This window comes from Pipistrellus hanaki (genome assembly GCF_964339955.1).
Source record: "Pipistrellus hanaki genome assembly, chromosome: 2".
NCBI classification, from domain to species: Eukaryota; Metazoa; Chordata; class Mammalia; order Chiroptera; family Vespertilionidae; genus Pipistrellus; species Pipistrellus hanaki.
Window position 1 is genome coordinate 137,146,661 of NC_140504.1, and position 14,200 is coordinate 137,160,860.

The 14,200-nt window shown below is 41.0% G+C and overlaps 1 protein-coding gene across 1 annotated transcript in view; it reads left to right on the forward strand.

The window, feature by feature from the left end:
* The window catches only part of LOC311617443 (guanylate-binding protein 7-like), a gene marked incomplete at its 5' end in the record, with an annotated part of 48,658 nt that overhangs the window by 17,783 nt on the left and 16,675 nt on the right, over nucleotides 1-14,200 (forward strand). The window contains one exon of the mRNA XM_084873805.1: nucleotides 149-319. Coding sequence (XP_084729931.1) covers nucleotides 149-319 — 171 coding nt within the window. The remainder of the gene's footprint in view (nucleotides 1-148; nucleotides 320-14,200) is intronic.

Consider the following 14,200-nt stretch of genomic DNA (forward strand, 5'->3'; position numbering starts at 1 on the left):
ATCCAAATATTTGGGAAATTTTGGACAAATGTATCAAAGAGCATCTAAGTTAGTGGAAAAATAGAACATGTGCTTAGCTGTTGCAGTTGTTAAATACAAAGTGCTGCTAATTGGGATTTTCAAAATGGAATTCTCTCCTCTTCTATAGATTCTAGAAGAACTACTTATTGAGGGATTTGAAAATGAATCTGAGAAGATGAGGAAAGAGATAAATCAACTAAAAGAAGAGATCCAAGAAACTGAAAACATCTGGCCTTCAATCTTTATAGAGCTCTTTTATATGGCAGCCAGCGTACTACTGGAGCACTCCCTGGTCCAATGAAGAAAACAGGCCAGTTTTCTTTTTTAGAAAGGCTGAAAATGTTTAGGAAAGACATTATAAAGAGCTCCTTATATTATAATAGCATATCATTGTGGTTCATTTTATTTGTATGTGTGCCATGGTAGTTTTGCCCAAGAAAAGTTTAAAAATAAAGTGATTACAAAAAAAAAACCCCAGAATTTGATGTGCCAAACAAAAAAGAAAAACAAGCTCCATTTTGATTGAATTAATTTAAAGAAATGAAAAACAAGGTATAAGATGATTTATTCATACTAAATGTTTAAGAAAGGCAGAAAGACAAATGGTATGATGAGAAAAATATTGGCAATCTGTATTATTATTGTTTTTTATTTCTTTAGCTATAATGGTCCTTATGAATGTGGGAGCAAAGAGCAACAAATACATTTTTTAAATGGGCAAAAGTATAAGAGATAAAACATTTAACTTTCCTGATTGTAAAGATATGCAAAGTAAAAGTAGAAGGCACTTGTGTCCTCTGTTAGAAGGATATATTTATAGGACATTAGGTTGGCAAAGGTTTTAGGAACCTGGCAGTCTCTCCTGTTTGCTAGGGACAATACACATAGGGGCAAATACACATTAAAATTTTAAATGCTCAACAGAAAGAGTGTACTTATTACAGCAAGAAACAGAAGTTACAAGATATGCATCTAAATTTTGTTGTCTGTTGGGCCTCTCAATAGGTCCTGGAATTTCTCCCAAATTTATGTTCAGATATAATATCTACTAGGATGTCAATTGGAATCATCTCCAAGTTCCTGCCCCACATTTATAAAGATGGTGAATTAGAAGAAAAAAATTTTTTTTCAGGGTCAGCTCATCACTTTAAGAATTCTGTTCAGTGGTGTAGGGCTTAAGACCTTTGTCGTTAGAGTGAACTTCGGTGGGTTGCTTCTCCTTTTTCTGCATCCCGCACGGGAGAAGGACTGGTTCCTGAGTGGAGGAACTGGGGATTAAGAAATAAAAGAAAGAAAGAGATAAGGTGGCAGAAATAGATTCATCTAGCTGGTTGCCGGGTGGATGCTGTCACTCTGATGGAGGAACGGTCAACACCCACCACAGACAACACAGCGCATTTATTGATTTCCAGAGGGGGGGTTAAGGTCAAAGAAGTTTTCCGTGTGCCCAGGCCCTATTTATTCCCTCATTCCTGGGATTTAGCATATCAAGACCTGGGTAAGTCAAGGTCCTATTTGTTCCTCATTCCAAGCACGTGGATAAAGATAAGAAATCTGTACTGATAGTCTCCCACATTTTGGGAGGCCGTTTCCCAGGGACAGCCATGCCAGTCACCTCGGACTCAGCTGACATTAATTTAAAGGTCATCCATGTGCATTCCCAAGGGGCCCTCTACAGTGAACAGCTTGTAATTCCACACACTGTGTGTAGTCTATTGACTCTGGACCTTTGCACACAGGACACAGACTTCTTAAAGACCAGGCTGCTCACCCTATTCCCTTTATTTGCCAATTTCTATTCCTCCTCACCCACTGCTATTTCCTGGTTTCCTGAGATTGCATCAGGTTTCTTCCTTGGGCTAAACATTGTGCTGTGATTCCCCAGCTACCGCACTTTTATATAACTACAAAATTAAAATGACCTGTTTACAATTGTCTCTCTTAATATCTCGTGATCTCATCTACTTACTTGGTAATCTTTGTCACTATATATTTGGCTCCTACCACATACACAGCAGGTGTTCAAAAAAATAGGGGTGATTCTATGAGCTGCCATCCATCAGGGTCCCAATTAGCATTTTCTTACTATATTAACTGCTCTCTAGGTTCTCAAAATAAAGGACACAGCTTTAGGAACTGGTGAAGTATGTACTTAATGAGGCAGAAAGGATATGCACACCAGTCTGGACCTGCTGTCCTGCCCTCTCTGAAGGATGGGACCCTCCATGCTCTCTGGGTTCCTCAAGCTTCTCTCCCATGACAATTACCTAGCAATGAGGTCACAAAGTGCAGTCATGACATTTAAAACAGTAAAGAAAAAGGCAGTTTTTTGTATTCTCATTTGCACCCTAATTCTTGTGTGGCTTTAAGGTGCTTTGTTGAAAGAAAACTATGCTTTTGCTATAAAGATCAATTTCTCATTGAATATGATCCCCACAGCTGTCAGAGGGGCAGAATCTACAAGCACAGCCTGTAGATTGGTGAGATCATGTAGGGTGGTGAGATCATGCTCAGTAGCGTTTCATTTTCCCCATTCAATGCCACTGGAATCAGAAGCCCTGCACTGGATCCAGCCCCCAGACAACTGGTATCACTATAGGAATGTTCAGAATGCTGCACATCTGGATGGTGGGTAAAGGGATGAGACACAGTAATGAGTTCTGCTTCCCAATCAAATCTCCTCCACACACATGAATAAAAACATGAATTATAAACAGTTAACAAGATAATTGTGATATAAAATAATCATACTTAGAGAAAGGAAGAATCAGAAGTGAGGTGAAGGACAGCAAAAGCAGATAATCTTTAAGCTATGGTCAGAAATTGGCTTACCTTGAAATAAGTTTATACAAATCTTAAGAATAGGCTTCAGGGAAAAGGCCTCTTCCATACTTAAAAATTAATAAATAAGTGTTTAAGTTATTGAAAAGATCAAAGTGATAACATTGTAATTGACTAGTTATTAATATTAGAAAAGCAACAAAGAGAAGGCCAGATATTATAGGTATGTTCCCCACAAAACATTCAAAGGGAAAATGGACACATGCCCAATAAAGTGAGGATGACATAGGAAAAGTATTTATCTGTCAGTCACCCTCGGGAACAAAAGTCATTGGCCAGATGGATGTGGTTGTTGCAAGGGCACAAAAATTTGGGATACATAATCCCCTATGGCTCATGGCTTATGCTTGGTTTCCTGATGTCTACTGATGAACCCACACACACAGTGGACTGATGGACTGCAGCTAGCCTGATGCTGTACTGGGCTTTGCTCCACTGTGGAACAGAAACTCTGGACACTGGCTTTGCCTCTAGCCTGATGCTGTATGGAAACCCCAGGTACACTTCTGACTGGACTAAGGAAAGTGGGACTTTAGAAACACAGGGATTTAATTCCATGCAAATAATAATCACTTGTTCTGTGCAAGTCTCAGAAAATTATTTTTCTCTGGATATATACCTCCAGCAGCACCCAGTGGGGAAGAGGAATCCCCATTTGATCAAAAATTAAAAGATCTATTCAAGAATGTTTTCAACAATTTTTTTTTTTTTGGGGGGGGGGGGGAAGGCAGGCCACAACCATGGTTTTCATTGTGAGAAGTGAACCACTTTGGACATTTTTACATTCCTTTCACTAATTCTCAGATGTGGCTATAGCCTGCCTCACCAGTGATCTCATCTTCTACTGCTATTGTCTAATCCTCACAACATTTATTTATTACTAGAGGCCCAATGCAAGAAATTTGTGCATGAGGGGTGTGTGTGTGTGTCCCTCACACCTTCTCCAATCTGGGACCCCTCAAAGGATGTCCGACTGCCCATTTAGGCCAGATCTTGGTGGGATCAGGCCTAAACGGGCAGGTGGACATCTCTCTCACAATCCAGGATTGCTTGCTCCAAACCACTCGCCTGCCTGCCTGCCTGATTGCCCCTAACCACTCCACAGCCAGCCTGATCAACACCTAACTGCTCTTCTGCTGGCCCAATTGCCCCTAACTGCCCTCCCTTGCTGGCCTGGTCACCCCTAATTGCCTTCTCCTGCCGGCCTGGTCATCCCCAACTGCCCTCCCATGCAGGCCTGGTCACCCGCAACTGCCCTCCCCTATAGGCCTGTCCCCCCCCCCCCCCCCCCCCAACTGCTCTTCCCTGCAGGCCTAGTTCCTCCCAACTTCCCTCCCATGCAGGCCTGGTTGCTCCCAACTGCCCTCCCCTATAGACCTGGTTGCTCCCAACTGCCCTCCCCTATAGGCCTGGTTGCCCCCAACTGCCCTCTGTTGCAGGCCTCATTACCCCCAACAGCTCGCCTCTGCCAGCCTGGTCACACCTAACTGCCCTCCCCTGCAGGCCTGATCACCCCTAACTGCCCTCCTCTGCAGGCTTGGTCCCTCCCAACTGCCCTCCCCTAGCCATCTTGTGGTAGCCATCTTTGACCACATGGGGGAGCCATCTTGTGTGTTGGAGTGATGGTCAATTTGCATAATAACTCTTTATTATATAGGATGGTAATTCTAAGTGGTACAGAGGGGATAAGATGCAGGAACTCTTTAGAAATACAATAAAAAATATTAAAAATAATAGAAGTGCCTTTTCTCCTACAATATAGGAAAAGGCTTATCAAAGCAGGAGTATTGACAAAACAGTGCTAGATGCCTTCCTTTTCCTTCTGCAGCCTCAGGTTAAGTGCTGCCAATTATGACTATACTAGAGGCCTGGTGCACAGGATTAGTGCACTGGTCGGGGGCGTGGCCTGCTGGGATCTGGCACTGTGGGAGCACTACTAATCCCAGTCAGCAGAGCAGCATTCCACCTGTGGGAGTGCACTGACCACCAGGGGCCAGCTCCTGCATTGAGCTGGTTGATGTTTCTCGTTGGTGTTTCTAGCTCTCGATCCCTTTCCCTTCCTTTCTATAAAAAATCAATAAAATATATATATATTTAAAATAATGATAAAATAATTCACAATCATTGAAGAAGTTCATAACACACAGATGATGTGTATTTTATTTATTTTTTTTGCCATGTGTTAAGGGCATGACAGGCTGGAGGTAGCACAGTGTGACTGGGGGCTCCTGTGGGGTCTCATCCAGAAGCTGAAGGGATTCACCTCCTCCTAGCCTCAAAGGTTTGCGCTGCCATCCACAGGGGCGTCCTCACTGTCACCTTGCCGCATGGGAGAACAGAGTAAGTTCCCAGGCTCGTGTGGGTGCCACCTCTTTGGTACGCAGTTGGGGGCTTTCATGGTTCCAGCCCCGCGTAGGCCCCGAGCAAAGTGGACATAGATGGACACAAAGGCTCTCCATCTGATAGCACTTTCTGGGGTGGAAGTCCAGCCAAAAAAATGGGAAAGGATTGCTGCCTGTCCTCCCGCGACCGCTCCCTGCCTGGTTTCCACCCTCTAGGGGTCCTCAGGAAGCCCTTTGTTGTGGGGTTGAACCCTGGGTTGAAAATAAGACCACTGGAGGCTGATGATTGATTAAAAAAAGCAGGCAAAGATTTATTGAAAAACTGGACAGGACAGCTGCGAGGGCACCACACGCAGGTGGAGTCTACATGACCAACCACAGGAATTTTTCTTTGTTCTAAATTCTAAATTCTAAAGGCTGGGAACAGCCTGCTGGGGACATTGGAATGTGGCTCTATCTTGCAATAGCTGATAATACAGAAGCAGAGCTCAGTGGTTAATCTCTAAAGGTTATCTAAAGTTTCTACCCCTGAAGCTACTGAGTCAGTGGGAATCAATCTCCTGTATTTCTGGTCCCAGGCACACGAAAATTGCCTTAGCCTCCAGGTCTCCACCTGGAAGCTGAGGTAACTACCCTATGTTTAAGCAGGTGCAGAAGCCAGAATAGCAGGGTTAAAATTCAAACAGCAGTTTTTACCTGAGATGAATATTCTTAATGTCTTATTTCACCCTTCACTATTGGTGGCAGCCAGCGAAAACGTGTTCAAACCCTGACACCGGATTTTGGCCAAAAGATCAACTGAGGACCAATTGCTATCTGTGCCAGTGATGGAAGCGGGATGTGGCAAAAACTAGGGAACTCCTTTATCATCTGTCCTTACTTGGCTCATGAAGGACTTGTCCCTGTCAGCTTCCTCTTTTCATGGTGTCAGTTCTCCAAATTGACTGCAGCTATTTTAGGAAGGCTAAAATGTAAACCATCCAGTCGCTTGAAAGGAATTCAGTTTTGCTGACCTTAAAATGCTTTTGGGATCTTCATGCTTAGACCGCTGATGAAAAACAAAAGCATGGAATGCATTGTTACATATTAAACTGTCCCCCACATTAAATTCTGCCAGGGCTTTGAAAAAGTACAGTAAACGTTTTGGGAGGTAGTGGGCCTTTGGCTGTCAGACAGTTCTCAATAGTCCCTACTTAAAAGTCCTTTTAAGTTGTAATGGCCTGACAAAGTAGTGAGAGAAGGGGAATTAACTATTGTGCTAAAAGGAAGTAGAGACCTTAATATCTGAAAGTCCCGTCTAGTAGTAGTTTTAACTGAGCCTTAAATTTTTCTAAAATAGCGAGTGTTATAGTTGCTTTACCATTGTTGTGAATGAGTGGCGTGAATTTTTTTAGAGAAAATACTTTAGTCATTTTAAAAATCCTCTTGTGTTTGGTAGCATAATTCATTCTTATTTTTAGCAGAGGGCAGAGACATAGAGAAGAGTGTAAAGAATGGTCAAATACAGAACATTGTTCAGAAGGTATGGCCATAGAATTGTAGATTAGCTTCTTTCAGTCTGTTTTCTAGTTACTTGGCTTTCTGCCAAGAATAATTTGATTGACTAAGGCATTTCTCATCCAATCACAAAAGCCTTTATTATGGATTTGTTTTGTTTTTGTTGAAACAAAAACAACAATATGATGTCAAAAGCAACCAAAGACAAATTATACATTCTTTAAAAAGCAGGAATTTATAATTAATGAGGTTTTCAATAAGACAAGGTCAGGATATTTTTGAAATGTTGGGGGAAAATAGCTGTTAATCTTGCTTTTATAATGAAAATAAAAGATAATAATAATGAAATAATGTGCTAAACAAATAATATCCTAAATAGGGTTTTAAATAAGTAGAGAAATAATCCATACTCCAAAATTAAAGAAATTAACTAAAAATGGTATCTACAAATCAGTTTATATATGCCTGTTATATCCAATATAAACCCAGTTCTGAAGGAACTTTACAAAGTGCTCCTGATTTTTACTGAGAAGAATTGGTTGGTAAGGGAAGGCAAAACAATGCACTGGAAACTAATGGCCTCTTTATTATTAAAACAAAATATAAATAATAGTCATTTAAAGTGTGGTGCTGAGTTTACTAGGATAAATGGACCACAGAACAGAATAGATAGTTAAGAAATAATTTTAGCCGAGACCAGTTTGGCTCAATGGATAGAGCGTTGGCTTGGGGACTGAAGGGTCCCGGGTTTGATTCTGGTCAAGGGCATGTACCTTGGTTGCGGGCATATCCCCAGTAGGGGGTGTGGAAGAGGCAGCTGATTGATGACTCTCTCTCATCGATGTTTTTAACTCTCTATCTCTCTCCCTTCCTTTCTGTACAAAATCAATAAAATATATTTAAAAAAAATAATAATAATTTTAATTTGAATAAGAACAACAGGTCATTTAAAAAAAAAAAAACCCACCAAATTTCAATCTATTTCCTATGAATGACATCAAAGTAAATTTCTCTTGGGTAAAATTTTAAATGTTCCAATTTGAGATCTTGAGACTAGCTACTTCAATTAGCAGGGCTCCTCCTTCCCTCTCTCGCTAATACCTTTGCTTTTATTATTTGAGTACAAGTTAGTCTTTTCCACCAGATTAAGTAGTTTTTAGGGCAATGGCTAGGTATAATTAATTTTCATCCACCCCTGAGCACCTAGCACAGTGCTGTGCACACACATACACTCTCTGTACGCACATGCTGCTGATTATTGGTCCTGCCTCCATAGTATATGAGACTCACTGACCCCAGTTGAAGTAAATGACTTCCTGTTGCTGAATACCTCAGTGGTCAGCAAACTCATTGATCAACAAAGACAAATATCAATAGTACAATGATTGAAATTTCTTTTGAGAGCCGAAAACCGACTTTTGCACATGGGCCATGAAGTTTCAATCACACTGTATGGGCGCACCCGCACATGGTATTTTGTGGAAGAGCCACACTCAAGGGGCCAAAGAGCCCCATGTGGCTAGCGAGCCGCAGTTTGCCAACCACTACCCTAGATTCTAGGGCCTAGAACATCCTGCATGGAGTTCCTCATGTGAAAAGCAACTTAGTATAAAAACATCCCACACCTGAAATTCAGAGTCTGTCTAAACAGCCTTTGAAATCCCTAAGCACATAAATTCATGTGAAATTTTAATGTAATAATACTAACATGCAAATTCACTGGATCTGTGGCTATCTTTTAGAATAATACAAGTATTCTAGAGACTGAAACTCCAAATACACTGGGAAGAGAAGAAATATACCTTTCTCTACCCAGCATTTAAAAGGAAAAGTCCCTAGAATGTTTTTCTAACAGCCTCACATGAAAACAAAAGGCACAAAAACTGCACAGACTTCATAGTACTAAACAAGAAAGAACTGTTGCCTTGACATATAGTCTATTCCTGCTTCCACTTACAAAGGATGTGTGTTCAATACAAATACTTTCCATTTGTTCTTAGTGGACACAAGATATTCCTCACTCATGAGGAAAATGAGTCAGAGACTTTTAATTAATAAAAGGTCAGACTGTCGCAGGCAGTGAAGATAAAGGGGAACTCCCAGCACCAGTGTTTCAGTCCACATTTGCAAACAGAGCTATGGATGAACCTAATTTGACCTTCCTTTTTTTTCTCCAAGAAAAAGAGGATTTTAAGTATAATAATGTTACCAAAACTGTACTAACATAGTATGATATCATAAAAGTTGTAGGCAATATTAAAAATCTGCATAAAACAGGATTGCTTTTATTATATTTAAAAGTATTTTTCCTCTGTCTCAATTTTTATTAATCAGTTTATGTTGTTGTTCATTATTTCCCACAAATGAGTGAAATCATGTAATATTTATCTTTCTCCAACTGGCTTATTTCACTTAGCATGATGCTCTCTAGGTCCATCCATGCTATTGCAAATGGTAAGAGTTCCTTCTTTTTTACAATGGTGTAGTATTTCATTGTGTAAATGTACCATAGTTTATTAATCCATTCATCAGGTGATGGGCATTAGGCTGTTTCTAAACCTTAGCTATTGTAAATTGCACTGCTGTGAACATAGGAGTGCATATATCTTTTCTGATTGGTGTTTCTGATTTGGGGGGATATATTCCTAGAAGTGTATTATTACTGGGTCAAATGGAAGTTCCATTTTTGATATTTTGAGAAAACTTCATTCTGTTTCCCACAGTGGTTGCACCAGTCTGCATTCCCACCAGCAGTGCATGCGGGTTCCTTTTCCTCTGCATCCTTGTCAGAACTTGTCGTTTGTTGATTTGTTGATGATAGTCATTCTGATAGGTGTGAGATGTATGTTATTGTTGTTTTGATTGGCATCTCTCAGATGACTAGTGAGTTTGAGCATGCTTTTATATATCTCTTGGCCTTCTGTATGTCGTCTGACCTTCTTTTTAACACACTGACTCATCATTTGAGGAAATCCCAAATCAATCACCAGGGCCCTGTGACTCAATGAACTGCTATATGTTAAGTCTGATCAAATAATTGAATCGATACTCCTCCCCTGGGAACTGACCTTCAGGCCACTTCACAATGGACATTCCACTTGCTAAGACCATTATCTCTCCCCTCTGTGCTTTCCCAGAATCTTGACCTGCACAAAGAATTATCCACCCAGAAAAAGCCTGCCTAGAGTCCTTTAAAAACCTCTGACTCCCATCTTTCGGTGCTGGTGCCATTTTGAGGTTCAGCCCATCTGGTATCCAGGTGACCTAATCCTATATAATCCTATATAATAAAAGCATAATACTGTATGAAAATCGACCAAACAGCAGAATGATCAGTTGGCAGGGTGCGGGGCCAGAGAGCAGGCTGCATCAGACCAGCCAAGGTGCTTACCAGCAGGCAGAGGGAGGGAATGGCAATAAGGGGGTGAGGGGTGGTGACCAACTGTGGCTGATGGGCAATTGGGGGGGGCCTGCCTGGTCGCCTCCCACAGAGGGAGGCCACCAGTGCTGCTGCAGTGGGGTAATGGGGGTGGTGGTGGGCTGACCCCACAGAGATAAGCCTGGCAATATCTGCAGCAGAGTGATGGGGGCGACGCTGGACCTATCTCACAGAGAAAGGCTGGGCAAAGATCACAGCAGGGTGATGGGGGTGGCGCCATCCGCTATTCCTAATTGGCCCACCAGGTCGTCTCTCACAGAGGGAGGCCAGACTGTGTCTAAGGCCATCAGTAGGACACCCTCTAGGACTCCTGAACTGTGAGAGGGTATAGGCCAGGCTGAGAGACCCACCTACCAGTGCACATATTTTCATGCACCAGGCCTCTAGTCTATATTATAAAAGCCTAAGCCACTGTTACAACCTGTTGACCAACCAATAAGTTGCTATGACACGCACTGACCACCAGGGGACAGATGCTCAATGCAAGAGTTGCCTCCTGGAGCACTGTGCATTCTCAAAGCCAATTTCCCGCATCCACTCAACCATTTACAGTTCCTTCCTCCAGCCAACTGGCCCTGATTGGCCTCGATCAGGACTGGGCAAGATGGCCCCGATTAGCCCAGATCCCCCGCCAGGCCAAGGGACCCCACCCGTGCACAAATTTGTGCACCAGGCCTCTAGTGAATTCATAATTCTTTAGCCCTTTCTGCCCATTGTGTTCCTCCTTTGGCGACCCTAACAAAATCAACAAACTACTGTGGCTCAATTGGTCAGGTGCTGTCCTGTGCAGCAAAAGGTTGCAGGTTCAATTCCATGTCAGGACATTTGCCTGGGATATGCATTTGATCCCTGGTCTGGGACATATGGAAGGTTGTTTTGCTTTATGTCAATGTTTCTTTCTTTCTTTCTCCCTATCCCTTCCTCTCTCTCTCTCAAAAAACAACAACAAAACAACAACAAAAACCAAGCAAACAAAAACATTAAATATCTTTAAACTCTATTTACTCCTGTATAAAATGCAAATAATATTTACATTATATGCATGTGCTGAAGAATAAATTGAATTTAGTTAATAACAACTGTAAAGAGTTTAGAACCACAGTAGTGTTTGGTGATTGTGACAACAGGCCCCATACTGTGAAATAGAAGGAAGTGGCAAACCATTGCTGTGTTTTTCTATTCATTTCCTCCCCCCCCCCGCCTTCCTTTTTCATTTTACTGAGCTGAATAAAATGAAATTGAATGCTTTTATGGCAGTATTCAAGAAGAAACTGACCACACACCAAAATAAGACATGCTGATAACCATCAGTGGCTAGAAGGCACAAGTAGAAAATCAAATGTCAGAATCAAATGTCATTGGTAAATTTGGACTGGGCATCAGAAACAAAGCAGGAAGACAGCTCATGAAGTTCTGTGAGACAAACTAGTTTTTCCATCACAAACACGTGCTTCACACAACCAAAAGGACAAGTGTCTACAAGGACATCAGCAGACAGCTGATATAGAAGGAAATGGACTTGTGATTGGAAGCAGAAGATGTATTTCCTTTAAAAAATTACTCTTCCAGCTAATATTTTAGAGAAATATACAGTGGATTATTGAGACATTCTTTCTGTAACTACCTCTCAAGTAGTTCAGACAGAGTGGTAAAATAACATTACAGGAATTTTGTATTTTTAGCCAAGTTTGTGAAGAATGGATATTAATTTTTCTTTCAAGGTTTGATAGAAATCACCAGTGAAGCCATTTGGATCTGAGCTTTTCTTGGTGGTAGTTTCAACCTCTTTACTTGTTACAAGTCTATTCAGATGAGCTATTCTTCTTGGGGCAGTTTAAATAGTTTGTGTCTTTCTAGAAATTTGCCCATTTTTAAATCTAATGTGTTGGCATACAGTTGTTCAAAGTATTTCCCTATAATCTTTTTATTTCTGTGATGTCAATAGTACTGTCCTCTCTTTCATTCCTGATTTTAGTAATTTGAGTCTCCTGTCTTCTCTTCATGGCCAGTTTAGCTAAAGTTTGTCAAAATTGCTGATGTTTTCAAAGAACCAGCTTTTGTTTTCACGGATTTTTTTCCCTATACTTTCCCATTATCTAATTCATTAATATCATTTACATAAATCTCTATTTTTTTTTTCTTTTCATTTTGCTTACTTTGGATTTAGGTGGCTCTTATTTTACAGTGTCCTAAGGTGAAAGGATATTGAGATCCGTTATTTTCTTAGTTGTGCTCCAGGGCATGCACTTCATGTTCTCTATCTATGACTCTATTTTGTTTGTTAGTTTATTTTGCTCATTACATTTCACAAGTAAGTACAATCATATGGTATTTATCTTCCTCTGACTGGCTTAATATAATACTCTCAGATCTTCAGAGGGGAGAGGGGTTGAGAGATTGAGTGAAAAAGGTGAAGAAGTTAAGAAAAAAAAACCCTCATATACATAGACAACAGTATTATGATAACTAGAGGCAAGGGGGTGGAAAGGTAGAAGAGGAGTAGTTAAGAAAAAAACCCTCATATACATAGACAACAGTAATATGATAACTAGAGACAAAGGGGGCGGAAAGGTAGAAGAAGATGGCAGACTTGGGTTTGGGTGGTAAACATACAATACAATATACTGATGATGTGTTATAGAATTGTACACTTTAAACCTGTATAATTTTATTTACCAATGTCACCCCAATAAAGTCAATAAAATTAAAAGGAAAAAGAATATACCTGGAATTTTTGCCAAATTAATTCCAGTAATATACAAAACTATTACTCCTGAGAATTATATTCCCTTTCCCCCTTTCAGTGCTATTTTTTACATATCAATATATATTACAAATCACATCTGTATATGTAACAACCCCAACAATACATTTTGAAAGTTATTCACTTATATAATTTTATGTCTTGAAAGAAGCTGAAGGAGAAAGAATAAATGCATAGGGCTTGTTACATTAGCTTTCTGACTTACAATTTCTGGTTCTCTTTATTCCTGAGTTCACTTTACTATCAGGTATCATAGCTGTATTCTATTGTTGATAAATATATTACATTGAAGTATGTCATGGACCCTGCAATATAATTGTAGTATACAATTGCTTTTCCAACCAGTTAAGAGAAGAAGGGAAAATAAATCTGCATTTATATTGTCTTTTATAATTACACAATTCCCTTAGTGCTGTACTTTCTTTTTCTACGTGGATTTGTATAACCATTTGAAGTCACTGGATTCCCCCTGAAAACCTTCTTTTGTGTTTTTTCTAAAGTCATTTGCTAGAAATAAAGTTTCTTCAAGTCCCCATACTGTTTCAATAAAATCAGTTCTTTGGGGGAGAACTTCAGAAACAGACTGCCTCTCTCCCTGGGTAAATATCTCTGAGCCACTGCTCCTCCCTGGGCAGGGGTGGTAGCCTCTGGTCTTCCCCACTTGCCTCTCCAAGCTTGGAAACTCCTTCCTACAAGTGAGCCAGAGGGAGGGTGAGCAGGCCAGGCAATCTCAGTCTGCTATGCATCAGCCAGAGCCTTCACTCTGTGAGTGGGGCTGGGTGCAGGTTAGGAGCCCCAGCCTCCAGGAATTTAGTCTCTGCAACTCAGTGTTGGAGGCAATGAGAAATACTGTGGCCTGCCTTTCCCAGGGACATACCTTACCCAGCTTAAAAGAGGGAAGAGGGAGATGCATCTTGGTGACCACACTCACCAGGCACCAGAAATGGAGCTTTGGTCAGACTGAACTGTAAGATTAGAGTCACTCAAGGAATTAGGCTGACACAGCAAGCAAGCAGGAGGGAAATTAATTAGAAGAAATGGGAGAATGGAGCCACAACAGGGGAAGGTTAGCACTCAGTCTTCGCTGTCCTTGAGGTTGAATTTTATGTGCAAAACTACAGGAGGCAGAGGCTGGGGGATATAAGTGTTCTACTAGTGCTTGCCCTTGAGGCTGTGGACTGTAAGCTGCTGTTATCCTGCTGCCTCACCCTCAGTGTGACTGCCTCCTGTTGCACCAGATAGGGTGACTGCAGGTTGTTCCATGAAAGTCCTTTTGAGACTTTCTAGTCCACCTGA